We start from the raw sequence: 15088 nt of genomic DNA, 5'->3' as shown, positions 1-15088 counted from the left end.
AGGTATTCTAACATTATAATATTATTCAGTTTTTCTCCCCTAGTTCTTCTGCATTTTTCCAATTACTCGCTATAACCTGTCTGGCTGCAGTTACCATCAGTATTACCCATTTGCATTCCTCTTTTGTTTTTAACTAAGTACTACTCAGGGTAATAAAGAACCATTAATTTAGTTATTTCCACGTTCCTTCCCACAATTCCCGATATTTCTCTACCAATCTGTTTCCAAAATTCATTAACTAACAGACAGTCCCACCACATATGACTGTACGTTCCCATCACTCCACATTTCCTCCAGCAATTCTTACTTCCATATTTTGTAATATGATATAACTTTACAGGTGTATAATACCATTTTTGTACCAGCTTCAACCCCTGTTCCTGGATTATCCTAGAGGTCGCAACAAAGGGTGGTTGTCGAAAGATTCTTTCCCAATCTTCATCTAAAATCTGTTCCTGAGTAACCTCCAATATTCTTTCAAACTTTCCTTTGGTGATTTCCCTGTGGGGTGAATGGCGACCCCCTCACCCTGGTCCCCTGGTCAGCCACTGAATGGGAGACCACTGAGAAATTCCCATCTGCTTTGCCTTGAGGTTCCCTATCGGAAAGGCGCTCTGTGAATAAATGCAATATTGTCAGGAGGCGGGTTAATTTGGACGTTGGGAAAACCCATTTCTGGTATGTGTGTGTCTTTGGAAGCTGGGAAGGGCAGAGAAAAGAAAAGAAAAATCTTTATGCAGCACATTGGTAAACCCTGGAACTCCCTGCCGCAGGGGATGTAGGCAGATTCATGGAGGATTTAGGAGATTTAAACCTGGAGATTTAGGCAGATTCGTGGAGGGCCTTCAGAGGACGGCCTTGCCGTGCGCCAGAAGGCCAAGGAGAAACCAGCTGCGCCACCTCCCAGCCAGGGCCTCCACCCAGAGCTCGTGAGGCTGAGCACGGGCCTTATCAGGGTGGAACACACAACGTATCTCAAGGGCCAAACTTGCACTTTTGTAGGTGAAGCGGCTTGGGAGTCTGGCAGGGCTCGGATCTGTGGCTGCAACGTTGGGGCACAGTCCACTTCATAACAACGGATTAAATTTGTGGGGTCTGGCTCCTCGTGGGCCCTGCCTCACCCAGCGCTAGCTGTGGGGTGTATATATTTTTGTTTTGGATCCCGGACGCAGAAGGCAAGGCCCAGGTCTGGAATTCCCAGGTAAGAAGCATCTGTGGGGAATGGCATTCAAGGATGGAGACTGGGCGCAGTTCAGAGAGGGCAGGAGGGAGCTGCGACTACCATGAAGTCCTGGACCCACACCTACTCTAGAACAGACCTATCTGGATCTAGGAACATTGGGACCTCCCGCTTCAGAGGAAGTCTACCTCTTGCTGCTGGGGGAGAAACAACAGGAGGGGGCTCTGGGCTTCGTGTCCCCTTGGAGGGTCTCCGAGATACATCTCATGTAGAAGTCTGGGGTTTTTTTGCTGAACTCTCTGATTATACAGTCATATCTCGGGTTACAGGCGCTTCAGGTTGTGTTTTTTCGGGTTACGGATGTTTTAACATATCATTTTCAACAATAATTAAACATACATTTATACCTTATACAATTTTTTGACTTCCGTCAATCACATCTGAAAATTTTCCAATCTGTTCACTTACTTTACATTTCTTACTTTCACTACTACATTTAAATTTCAAAACTAATCTCTCTATTCTTTCTCTGCTTTTCAATATTTCATATATTCCTCCTTACAAAACGTCTTGTAGTCCTACTAGTGCAATTTGTTGATTACAATTGCTCTTCAAATAGTTCATATATTGCTTCCAATCTTCTGTGAATCTCTGGTCCCGCAAGTTTCGAATCCTTCCTGTCATTTTATCTAATTCTGCGTAGTCCATTTCGTCTGCCATTCTTCTTTCGTCGGAATTTCTTCTTGCTTCCATTTCTGGGCTAACATACTCTTGCTGCTGTTGTTGCATATAAAAACAAATTAACATCTTGTCTATTCATGTCCTCACCTGTAATACCCACTTCTCTATCTTGGCAGCGTCTGTTTCAGCTGTCGCTGCTGATGACATAGAATCATAGAGCTGGACGGGGGCATCAGGGGGGCATCTAGTCCAACCCCCTGCGACGCAGGAATAAGCATAGACAGGATCCTTCAGGTCTTGTGGCTGACCCCATCCTCTCTCAACCCTTGACCCTGCTTGGCTTCTTCAAGCCAGGCAGGGATTCTGCATATGTGGCTGGCTGGGTCCAGGCTGCTGTCAGCATACCTGTGATCAGAGGAGACACGGTGGCCTAGTGGTTAGCGTGTTGGAAGAGGACCTGGGAGAGACCAGGGTTCAGAGAGACCCACCTGGCCGTGAAGATCCCTGGGTGATCTTGGGGCCAACCAGGGCTATTTTTCTAGATAAAGAAATGAATCTCTCCTTTGTTCTCTCCACTGGAGAGGAACCGGAACTAAATTCCGCCAAGTTCCAGCTGGGGGGGGGAGATCCTGGGGCCAACTCCCAGACTAGCCTACCTCACAGGGGTCTTGTGCGGTGGGGTCGTGCAGGGCACCTTGAGCTCCTGCGAGGAAAAGTGGAAGACAAACACACCTGCCTGTGTGGGTTCCTTGGAGGAGGGAGTGACTGCCTGCCCTTAAGGAAGCCCACCTTGCACCCACTGTTTCTTGACAACGCCTGATCACGAAAACTTTTGGGGGAAGGGTCTTGAAGGAGTCCTGGGGGCCCGGCTGCAGGCCCTGCAGGGATGAGGCTGATAATCCAGACCCCAAATCAGCCCTGGGGCAGGACCTTTATTTGGGAGAGGGACAATGGGAGCGTGACGGGCCGAGTTCCCTCCATATCTCAGCAAGTCCTCTACAGCTTGGGACGAGGTAACCTCAGAGACACCATAATATGTAATAATAATAATAATAATAATAATAATAATAATAATAATAATTTATTTATACCCTGTCCATCTGGCTGGTCTTCCCCAGCCACTCTGGCCAGCTTCCAACAAAATATTAAAATACTGTGGGCTGCTGCTGAGGACCTGCCGGTGGCACTGGACACACAGAATGGTAGAGAGGTAAGGGACCCCCAAGGGCCATCTAGTCCAACCCCTTGCAATGCAAGAATCGCAGTTCAAGGATCCCTAAGCAGCCACCCAACCTCTGCTTAAAAACCTGCAAGGGAGGAGCGTCTGCCGCATCCGAGTTACACTCTCACAGTCAGAAAGTTACTCCCAACGTTTAGTCGGAATCTCCTTTTTTTGCAATTTGGATCCATGGGTTCAAGTCCTACTCTCTGGAGCAGCAGAAAACAAGCCAGCTCCATTTTCCATGTGAGGCCCTTCAGATATTTGAAGACGGCTCTCACAGCACCTCAGTCAGTTGCACAGATTAGGAACTTCCTTCAGTGTGGCGACACCTAACGTGTAAGGCAGCAGACCCTCCCAGTGCCCCTATTTTCCAGGGACAGTCTCAGATTTACAGAAGCCATCCCAGTTACTGATTTGACCTGGAAGGTCCCGATTTTCCTTTTGTTCTTGTTTAGTCGTGTCCTACTCTTCGTGACCCCCTGGACCAGAGCACGCCAGGCACTTCTATCCTCCACTGCCTCCCGCAGATTGGTCAAACTCATGCTGGTAGCTTCAAGAACACTGTCTCGTCCTCTGTCGTCCCCTTCACCTTGTACCCTCCATCTTTCCCAGCATCAGGGTCTTTTCCAGGGAGTCTTCTCTTCTCATGAGGTGGCCAAAGTATTGGAGCCTCAGCTTCAGGATCTGTCCTTCCAGTGAGCACTCAGGGCTGATTTCCTTCAAAATGGAGAGGTTTGATCTTCTTGCAGTCCATGGGACTCTCAAGAGTCTCCTCCAGCACCATAATTCAAAAGCATCAATTCTTCGGCGATCAGCCTTCTTTATGGTCCAGTTCTCACTTCCATACATCACTACTGGGAAAACCAGAGCTTTAACTATAAGGACCTTTGTTGGCAAGGTGATATCTCTGCTTTTTAAGATGCTGTTTAGGTTTGTCATTGCTTTTCTCCCAAGAAGCAGGCGTCTTTTAATTTCGTGACTGCTGTCACCATCTGCAGTGATCATGGAGCCCAAGAAAGTAAAATCTCTCACTGCCTCCATTTCTTCCCCTTCTATTTGCCAGGAGGTGATGGTCCCAGTGGCCATGATCTTCGTTTTTTTTTATGTTGAGCTTCAGACCATATTTTGCGCTCTCCTCTTTCACCCTCATTCAAAGGTTCTTTAATTCCTCCTCACTTTCTGCCATCAAGGTTGTGTCATCTGCATATCTGAGGTTGTTGATATTTCTTCCGGCAATCTTAATTCCGGCTAGGGATTCATCCAGCCCAGCCTTTCGCATGATGAATTCTGCATATAAGTTAAATAACCAGGGAGACAATATACAGCCTTGCGTACTCCTTTCCCAATTTTGAACCAACCAGTTGTTCCATATCCAGTTCTAACTGTAGCTTCTTGTCCCACATAGAGATTTCTCAGGAGACAGATGAGGTGATCAGGCACTCCCATTTCTTTAAGAACTTGCCATAATTTGCTGTGGTCGACACAGTCAAAGGCTTTTGCATAGTCAATGAAGCAGAAGTAGATGTCTTTCTGGAACTCTCTAGCTTTCTCCATAATCCAGCGCATGTTTGCAATTAGGTCTCTGGTTCCTCTGCCTCTTCTAAATCCAGCTTGCACTTCTGGGAGTTCTCGGTCCACATACTGCTTAACGATTTTCCTTAGGACATCCCTATTTTCACTGGAGAAATGTTGGAGGGTACAACTCAAGACAGCCACCTACGACTGGGGGGTTTCCGTTCCTTTGGGCAATCCCAGTTTAGGATGGTTAATTCCCCACACCCAGCTGCAGGCAGCGTTGTGACCACGGGACTGTTTTCATTATGGGAGATTGCTTTTATTTATTTTTTTGCCATTGTTTTTATTGATTTTCATATTATGTATGTATACATTCTTACAATATTGGTAACCTAAAACTCTCAGGTTTACCACTTCCCTCTACCCCTCTTCTGGTTTTCTTGTTTCCACACTATAATATTTACATGTTGATTTATATCAGCATACTGTTCATAGCTATACATAGTTCTTTCTATAATCTCACATAGAATGCTCCATCATTTATACGTTGTAAGGTTTCTCTCAGACCTGCAGTGTTCTTATATGTAAACAGTGTTTCTCAAGGTAAGTTATAAATTTCTTCCAGTCTTTTTGGAATGTCTAGTCGTCCTGCTCACAGATTCGTCCGGTCAGCCCGGCTAATTCTGCGTACTCTCCCATCTTTGTTTGCCATTCCTCGATAGTCGGCAGATCTTGATGTTTCCATCCTTGAGCTATCAAAACTTTGCTTTTATATGACGTGTTTCCTTGTTGGGCTTTTAATGTCAACCAGTCTAGAAACTCCGCTAGCAAAATGACTCTGATAACAACATGGGGTTCTACTGCGTTCTGGACTGCTTCCAAAGGCAGCGCTCTGCAGAGAACGCCTAGCTGATCTAATCTGGCCAGCATGTCTGCCTGCAGGGGCCAGATCCCTCTCTCTTCCAGGAAGGGTGCAGTTGGCACAGCAGTGCAAGCAGATAAAAAAGGCCCTCAGATGCCCCCTCAGACTCCATCGGCAGTGCTGGGTTTATCCGGGAGGACCTGCTTCTTACGAGGAAGTGAGATCCCACTGCTACCCCCATCCAGAGGAGACCAACCAGTCCCTCACCAGGAACCTGCTCTGCACTGAGTTGCTCCATCGAGCTCAGCAGAGTGCAGGGCGGACTGGCAGAAGCTTCCTGGGGTTGCAGCCCCACCCAGCAATGCCGTGAATTGAATCCAGGACCCTCTGCATGCAACCCTCAGTAAGACCGCAGTCCTTATGAATGAATAAAGGGCAATTTAAATAGGAAGATAGTTTTGCACGCCAGTCTCCAAGCGCTGTGAGATTCCAGGGGTTCCAGGCACTTGCCCAGAACTCTGTCATGAAATTCTACTCAATATTGATCCAGATCAGAACTCCAATGTATACTTAGCGGAGTAAGAATAGACCAGAGGCAATGAATACTTCATCCAGCAGAGCTTCACTGCTACTGAAGGCAAATGAGCATCATGGTCACAAATCTAATGCAGTCAGGATTGGCCCTGCCCATCAGAAATCCAGTTAAACTTACAATAACTTATAATAAGACTAAAACCTTAATGCTAAGCATACTATGTACAGAAGACCACGCCAGAAGGAAAAGAGTCAGAAAGAGAAAGTGAACCCCAGGCTCCTTCTGGCCTTATTATTATAGTCAGCATGACCGTGACAGAAGAGATAAGAGAACCATTTTAAGCCAGCTGTACTCAGCTTCTCGGAAGAAATAACCCAAACATCATGAACCTTCTGCTTGTTTCTTTAACACAGAGAAGCTCCCAGAACCCTCTTGAATTAAGTAGAATAGGAAAGATCTCTACACATCAAATCAATACTTTCTGCACCAAGAGATGCAAACTGACAAACTCCTGTTTCTTTTTGGAATAAGGCACAATGGAGAAAAGAGGAGACTGAGAGGAGGCGTGACAGCCATCTTCAAATATCTCAAGGGCTGTCACATGGAAGAGGGAGTGTGCTAGGCTTTTAGCTCCTCTGCGGCGCAAAGCACAGATCTATCAGGGGCAAAGCCAGGTGAATCTTGGAAGCTGGAATATCCTCAACCACTTTTGGTCAACGTAATGGAGGGAAAGAGTCAGAGGAATGGCTAGGTAGTCTTCCCAGGAGGACTCGGTTTCTCCACCTTTTCCTCTTGTGCTTCTTTAGAACTTTCACCTCCTGCCGTTCTTTTCCTGTCCCATCTCTTGCAGAAAAGCCACCCCTGGGCCCAGGCAGCAACCCAGGTGACGCAATGGCTGAAGAAGAGCAGGTGATCGAGATGGCAGCTCTCGGCCGCCCATTCCAGCTGGGGATGCTCTACGACTGCCGAAGGGACAACCTCATCCCAGGTAAATGGACGATCCCTCTGCCTCTCCCGGTGCCCAGAGAGAAGGAGATTTTCTGGCAAACCACCATGAGCCATTATGGGGGCTGGGTAGTGGGTGTGTGTGTGGCAACCCTCTTTCCTCTCAACCCTCTAAGAAGGCCTCAAAGGTGGTGGCCGGAGAGTCTTGGGATTTTATTTGGCCATCAACATTTCAGCTCCAGTTTGTAATGTTGTGGTGATGCCACTTTCTGGAAGGCGCCAAAACTGTCTTGGAATTCTACTCTTATTGATCCGAATCAGAACTCCAATTATAATTAGCAGAGTAAAAACTTAAACACGTTGCAGGATTCCCCCAAAAATAGACCAGAGGCGATGAATACTTCATCCAGCAGAGCTTTACTGTCACAAATCCATTCAGGATTGGCACTGCCCGTAAGAAGTCCAGTTGCATCAGACTTAACTTAAACTTACAATAACACAATAAGATTAAAACTTAACACTACATACAGAACACCACACCAGAAGGAAAAGCTAGAAAAGAGTGAAACCCAGGCTCCTTCTGGCCTTATGATTACAGTGGTACCTCAGGTAACAGACGCTTCAGATTACAGATGCTTCAGGTTACAGACTCCGCTAACCCAGAAATAGTAACTTGGGGTAAGAACTTTGCTTCGGGGTGAGAACAGAAATCGCACAGCGGCGGCAGCAGGAGGCCCCATTAGCTAAAGCGGTACCTCAGGTTAAGAACAGATTCAGGTTAAGAACGGACCTCCAGAACGAATTAAGTTCTTAACCTGAGGTACCACTGTATAGTCAGCATGACTGTGACAGAAAAAGATAACAGGACTGCTTCTCTGAAGGAATAACCCAAACATCAGGAACCTTCTGCTTGTTTCTTTCACACAGAGAAACTTCCCATATCCCCTTGAACTAATTAGAATAGGAAAGATCTCTACACATCAGATCAATACTTTCTGTACCAAGAAATGCAAACGGACACAAACCTGTTCTCCACTTCCTCTAAAGTTTTCTTCCTCCTCCTCAACAGAAGCCTCTGCTTTTCAGCCTCAAGTGCAGGAAGGCAGGGAAGAGATCAGGGGTGCAGTCACTGATTTTGCCGCCGGGACCACATAACACTGGTCCTGAGAGATCTGCATTGGCTCCCAGTACGTTTCCGAGCACAATTCAAAGTGTTGGTGCTGACCTTTAAAGCCCTAAACGGCCTCGGTCCAGTAGACCTGAAGGAGCGTCTCCACGCCCATTGTTCAATCCGGACACTGAGGTCCAGCTCCGAGGGCCTTCTGGCGGTTCCCTCACTGCAAGAAGTGAGGTTACAGGAACCAGGCAGAGGGCCTTCTCGGTAGTGGCACCCACCCTGTGGAACGCCCTCCCTTCAGATGTGAAGGAAATAAGCAGCTATCTTATCTTTAAAAGACATCTGAAGGCAGCCCTGTTTAGGGAAGTTTTGAATATTTAATGCTGTATTGTTTTTAACACTTTTTTTTAAAGCGTTTATTAATTTTCCAATTAAAACATCTAATTAACATATCAAATCAAATCCAAAGAAAATAAAAAACTAAAATAAAAAAGTCCAATTGTCTTCCAAATTGTAATAATTTTTGTTTTGGCTTCCCACGGTCTGAATTCCGAAGCGCTTTCAACATCATAGTCCTGCCTCTCATCATCATCAATGTTTTTCATAATTCCATATCCGATCTTTTCCTCCATGTTTTGACTCTGGTTCTGCGATCCTCATTCATGTCAGAAAACAGATACTTTTTTTCCCTATGGAGTGCAGATTTGTCCATATATTGTATATCGTCCGTATATCGCACGGCTTCATTTAATTGCATCCAAATTCAGAGTTCTGTCCAGCTCTTTGAGAATTGTTATTTTGGCAGCTCCCAAATCGTTAATCTTTCCCGTCCAGGTGTTATGAAAGAAACAGAGAGAAACCTCCTTCTGAAACTCCTTGTTGATTTATTCTTGAGCAGACTGTTTGCAATGTAGCCATGTATCAGACAGTTAACAATTGGCCTTTGGAATCCACCCACTCCCCTCTCCGGGCCCTAGAGGGCGGCTGCGAAACATCCATTTAGCCCTCTCTGTCGCTCATAATAAAAAACTTATTTTTGCAAACAGTTGTATATATAATATTGTTTCCAGTCTTTATAACCAACCATCAGTTAGCTCCTGTTTCTCTTAATCAGGGAAGTATTTCAGATATTCCATAAATGCATAGTGGGTAGACGCCATTTTTGTTCTTTGTTCTTTTGTTTTCGTCTTTAACAGGCATTTCAAATCTTAGAAGAAAAGCAGCTGCGGATAAGTCCCAATTATATATGAAAGTCCATCTGTACTCACTTTTTGAAGAGCAATTTAGGTTCTTAATGAGGCTTGGCATGCAATACGGATTGTTAATGTTAGAGGAAGAAGAAAAAACGTACCGAGCCCCTCCAGATTCCCAACATCATGATGAGGATCTCTTTGAAGTTTGATCTTTTGCACCAGAGACTGTACATTCTGCAGGTTTCCCCCCAGCTTCGTCAGTTCAGAGCGTGTCTGTTTGTTTTCCAAATCTTTATATTTCCCCAAACAGATGCGTCCGGCTATGGGGTGGCATCGCAGGAGTGTCAGTCCGTCCCTTGCTCTGTGACCCAGTGCCCCTGCCGCCTGCCACATCGGCAATCTGGGGCAAACCGCGAGACAGCCCGCCCCTGCCGTGGGGAGGCTGCCACGGCTAATTACCCCCATATCAGCCCTGAATTATCGGAAAGGCTGAAGTCTGATCGTGTGGAATCCGCCATTTTCCACCGCAGGAAACAGGAACCCACTGTATTGTTTTTTAACACTTGATTGGAAGCCACCCAGAGTGGCTGGGGAAACTCAGCCAGATGGGCGGGGTATAAATAATAAATTATTATTATTATATTGCTTTCTGTCCTTTCACCCGGCAGTGACTCCCAGCCGCCCCACAGCATCATACAGCTGTACTGGCTGGGGCTGACGAAAGCTGTGCACCCAAACAGCTGGAGCGGGCTCTTGATGGCTATTAGCCATGACGGTTATCACAGATGGAGGCAGTACTGTGAGAACAGCATCCTGGACTAGAAGGGTCCAGCAAGACTCTTATGCTCGTTTGCATCACACTGTCCTCACTCTCCATTGGACTTCACTTGCCATCAGTGATGGTAGCACGTAGCCAAATCTAGCATCTAGTCAGCCACCGTGAGGACAGGATCCTGGACTAGATCCAGCAGAGGCTCTTCTGATGTTCTTATGTTGCATAAGTCTTTATTGTCTCCCAGTAGCCAAACCTAGGAAGATGAGGATTGTCGTAGTCTTTTGCAAGCGCAATAGAACTGTCTGCATACACATTGGCGAAGGGATTGCGCATAACAGAGCATCCAATATTTCACATGCAATTCCACATCCCATTGCACTGACCTCTTGCTGCGTCTCTGTTCAATTGCAGGCATCACTTTGTGGGATCCAGGGGTGCTGAAGGAGAACATTGATGTGCGGCCACAGCCCAACACCGCAACGCAAGTCGTTGAATACGACATGATCTTACACAAAACCCGTGCACTGAATGTCTCAGGATCGTTGAAGGCCAGTTTCTTGGCAGGGCTGGTCAAGGTGGACGGATCAGCCAAATTTCTCTCGGATGCCCGGAAGTCCACACGCCAGGCCCGAATAACCCTCCAGTACTCGGCCACCACACATTTTGAGCAGCTGACCATGCACCATATGGGGCTGCAACATATCACTTACCCAGAGGTCTTCAGCGAAGGGCTGAGCACCCACGTGGTCGTTGGCATCCTGTATGGAGCCCACGCCTTCTTTGTGTTTGACCAAATGTCTTCTTCCTCCGAGAGTGTCCAAGATATTCAAGCCGAACTCCATGTGATGGTGGCCAAAGTTCCTCTGGTTTGCCAAGGAGAGGCAGAGACCAAGCTGAAAGGTGAGGAAGAGGCTGTGGTTGAAAAATTCAGCTGTACCTTCCATGGGGACATTGCGCTAGAAAGCAACCCAACCAGCTACGAGGAAGCCTTGAAAGTCTATTCCAGCCTCCCCAAAATGCTGGGTGACCAAGGGGAGAAGGCAGTGCCTGTGAAGGTCTGGCTGTACCCACTGAACAGGCTGGAGCCCAAGGCTGCAAGGCTTGTGCGTCAGGTCAGCTCTAAGCTGATCTCTGACGTCGAGGAAGCTCTGGAGCAGCTGGGGGAAGTCAACAGGAGGTGCAACGACCTCCTGAAGGAGCCAACTGCCACCGTCTTCCCAGAAATCCAGAAGAAAATCCTGCAGTTCCAAGATCTGTGCTGGCAGTACAGGCGGGCTTTGCAGAAGCAGGTGGCAGGGCTCTTGCCTGCGATTCGTGCCGGAACAGTGCAAGAAAGTGCCTTGGGGGACACCGTGAGGAAGCACCAGCAGTCGGCATTCAGAAGCCAGTGGCTCCACAAATTCCTGGATCTGAAATTCCGAGAGATCTATTACGTCAACTTCTTCCTGGGCTTGTCGAAGGGGAAGGTATCCTCCCAGGATGACGTGGTGAAGAGGGTGCTCGATCACAAAATTGACATCGTCCTTGCATTTACGTTCACCTCATTGCAAGCGAAGGAGCCCTACTTGGAGAAGTTAAACGCAGCCTTGAATCAAGTATCTGAACTCAAGCCAGAGACTTCTGCAGGAGACAAGAGCTTTGCTCCGTGGTTTGAGGACGAAGACCTATTAAAGAGAGTCCAGAAGGCAGCCATGGTCTTTGCAGAATACTCTCTGTTTTCTCAACCTGGGGAGTCTCAGTTTGTGGTGACCTCGCAGGCCAATATGAGTGATCCAGGTGCTGTGATCATCCGATACCAAAGTGGGTCTCTGGAAGGAACCAAATTAGACCTTCTCTCTAAACCTCGCCCTCTGCTGGCGGATGCTGTCTCCTGGGACCGGTTCCAGCTGACATTTAAGCCGACAGAGTCTGAGAAAGGGGTGATCTCGGGATATTATGTCCAGCACAGGGTTCAGGGGGAGGAAAAATGGGTGTTTGCACATGTAAAAGGCAGTCAGGAAAAGTTTTGGGCCACACGACTGGAGCCAGAAACAAAATATGAATTTAGATATGCTGCAGAGACCAAAACAGGCCTCAGTCCATTCAGTGATGTGAGCAGAGTGGTGACCACCTGCCATTCAAGCCCCCCAGGGAAACCAGCCCTGAGACCTAGAAGTTCCTGCTTCAGCAGACGACTCCAGGTCACCTGGGGCAGCCCCAACTTCGTTGCAGCCGGCATCGTGATAAAAGAGTACAAGGTGCAGCTCAGGAGAAGAGCAGACGGCACATGGAAAGAGCAGAGAACGGGAGAGAAAGTTGAGAGCTGTTGGCTCCCCAAGCAGTCTCTGAAGAAGGTGGCCGCTGTTCGGGTCATTGCAGTTTACGGAGACGGGTTTGAGAGCAAGCCCAGTGAGGAGCTGGTCCAAGGGGAGTTTTAGATGGGACCCATCTTTGGGTGGGAGATCCCCCTTGTGCTGCCTTTCTCCAGTGCATGCCATCCTTTCCTGATGTAGTAGGAAAGTTACGCTGTTATATGCATTGATGGATAGCCCAAGATGTCAAGGCAGTCAAAGTGGTGGAAGGTGGTGGACTCTCCGTCCTTGGAGGTCTCCAAGCTGAGGCCGGATGGCCATTAGGATGCTTTAGTTGAGATTCCTGGTCTCTATAGTATAGTGTATTTTAAAATGGGGTTTTAGAGTTTTTAGGGGTTTTTGAATGTTTTATGTAGTTTTTATGTAGTTTTATGTAGTGTTGTAGTAGTTTTTCAATTTCATTGTTCTGCACGGGACAATGACAATAAAGATATCTCTATCTATCTATCTATCTATCTATCTATCTATCTATCTATCCATCCATCATCTATCTATCATCTATCTATCATCTGGCCTTTGGATTGGAGCCAATTTGATTCCCTCCCCCCTTTTCTTTTTTCTTTTCCTTCTCCTGCAATGAGGCTACATTTTAATATTTTAATGTTCCATTATTTTAATGTTGTATTTTATTTTTGTTTTTAAGTTGTAATCATTCACCTTGTTTTTATTATTGCTTGTAAGCCGCTCTGAGCCCGGCCTTGGCTGGGGAGGGCGGGGTATAAATAAAAAATTATTATTATTATTATTATTATCTATCTATCATTGCAGGGGGTTGGACTAGATGACCCTCAGGACCCCTTCAAACTACACGAGGGATTATCCACACTTGTCCCATGCCAAGAAAGCATGGGTCCAAGCAGTTTCCCCCCTGCCCCCCTCCTTTCCCAGGGAAAACCCATTGTTTAGTTCTAGATCGGAGCAAACATCAATCTGTAGAAAACCCAGATTGCTGTTTGTTCCAACAGAGCTCTAAAGAGCGGTTTTCCCCAAGGGAAAGCAGAGGGACCAGAGGATGTTTGGATCAACCCTGAGCATGAAGAGGATGTTGAGCAATAGGATAAGGTGGGGGAGAATCTGCTTCCTTGGACTGTATTAAGAACGTGCCCAGAATGTTGAAGCCCCTGGGGCAGAATGGGGAATGCAGAAGGTCTAAAGCAGGCTTCCTCAAACTCAGCCCTCCAGATGATTTTGGCCTACAACTCCCATGATCCCTAGCTAGCAGGACCAGTGGTCAGGGATGATGGGGATTGTAGTCTCAAAACATCTGGGGGGCCGAGTTTGAGGAAGCCTGGTCTAAAGAGATAATCGAGTACCTTCAACACAAACACAGCAATGTCCTCGAGTGCCTCTCTGGATGGCTGGAGGAATTGTGGCATGAAGGGCACCTACCACCACCTTTGGTGGGACTGCACAGGGGTGCAGCAGTTTTGGCAGAGGGTTTTTGGTGAAATAAATAAGATCCCAAAAGAAAATGTTGTTCTTGCCCAAGTTGGTGTTATTATTATTATTATTATTAGCAGAGAATAAAAATGCAAAATCAAAAGATTTGTTGAATTACTTTCTTATTGCTGCAGGACTGTCGATTGCCCAAAGATGGAAAACACTGTCTGAAATTAACACCTCATTATGGTGGATAATATATGAACCATCGCATTACATGTAAAACCTAGCGGCACATTCATTTTTTGAAAGTCAAAACAAAGGCAATCGCTTTTGTCTCAGTTTGGTGGTATTTTCTTGAATACACGAAAAAAAGAGGAAAATCTACTTTTGTCCCTTCCACAAGTCTCTCAAGAAATTTGGGATAAGTAACATTTAATTGGTGTAATTTTTTTTCATGATGTAATATAGAGCGTTTTATTATTGGTACTCCGGTGTCTCTGATGTGTTCAGTTATAGATGTATGTTTCTGGATATCTTGTAAATCAGGTGAACCACACTTCTTGTTCTGCCCTACTGATGATTATACCTTTCACTTACTTGTCTGTAATCTGCTTTAAAAAGCACCTACAACCAACCAACCAACCCAGACATGCAGTAATGAGGCCCCCAAGTGTGGGATTGGAGTCTCAGGCTAAGACTGGGGAGACCCCAGTTCAAACCTCGTGAATCTCCCTGAAGAATCTCTCCCTCTTTCTCTCCCAGCAAAGTCTACTTCACAGGGTTGTTGTGAGGATAAAAAATGGGGAGGAGAAGAAGTATGCTCACCATAATATGATGTATAGGTTCATATATTGGAGGTTACCAATGTTTTATGTAAGATGTAGGACTTATCCAAACCTCTGTTTGCCCTGCTGCCCCCGCCCCCTGGAAAACCCATGGGTTTAAAGCTGAATGGGATTTTCTGCCATTTGGTCTGATTCAGAATTTTTTCCTATTCCCACCCCCTCCAACATTTCTCCGATGAAAATAGGGATGTCCTATTGAGGACAAGCAGGACATTTCGGAATCAAATCAGAAACTGGGACAGTCCCTGGAAAATAGGGACACTTTGACTTCCGCTTGAGGCACCACGGAAGATGGCTGAAAATACCACGGGGTAATTAGAGGCTGAGATGGGAGTAATCAGCCTCCCAAAATCTCCCCAGGGTACGGGAAGACACAGTCTCATCCGCAGATACCCAACAAAACAGCCCCAATTTTGTAAGGAAGGAGGGGCTGGGGCACTGGATAGAAAGCCCCCAAGAGAGTCTGGCTCTCCTGGACGCGGTC

At 46.6% G+C, this 15088-nt stretch overlaps 1 protein-coding gene across 4 annotated transcripts; it reads left to right on the top strand.

Annotated features, from left to right (window-relative positions):
* Window positions 1-56: 56 nt before the first annotated feature.
* On the top strand, window positions 57-13124 carry LOC308569560 (verrucotoxin subunit beta-like). 4 transcript variants are annotated; one of them, XM_081163628.1, is made up of 3 exons: window positions 57-1201; window positions 6846-6983; window positions 10437-13124. In XM_081163628.1, the coding sequence occupies exons 2-3, from the start codon at window positions 6887-6889 to the stop codon at window positions 12440-12442; spliced, it is 2103 nt and encodes a 700-aa protein (XP_081019754.1). In that variant the 5' UTR covers window positions 57-1201; window positions 6846-6886; the 3' UTR covers window positions 12443-13124. The 4 variants fall into 4 exon arrangements, with proteins under 4 accessions (XP_081019754.1, XP_081019755.1, XP_081019756.1 ...); XM_081163629.1 differs by lacking the exon at window positions 57-1201 and adding an exon at window positions 4435-6669; XM_081163630.1 differs by lacking the exon at window positions 57-1201 and having other exon boundaries at window positions 6677-6983; window positions 9254-13124.
* The last annotated feature ends 1964 nt before the right edge of the window (window positions 13125-15088 follow it).

Source organism: Podarcis bocagei, assembly GCF_964188305.1.
Source record: "Podarcis bocagei genome assembly, chromosome: 12".
Taxonomy (NCBI): domain Eukaryota; kingdom Metazoa; phylum Chordata; class Lepidosauria; order Squamata; family Lacertidae; genus Podarcis; species Podarcis bocagei.
This window is presented reverse-complemented; position numbering and strand designations above follow the sequence as displayed.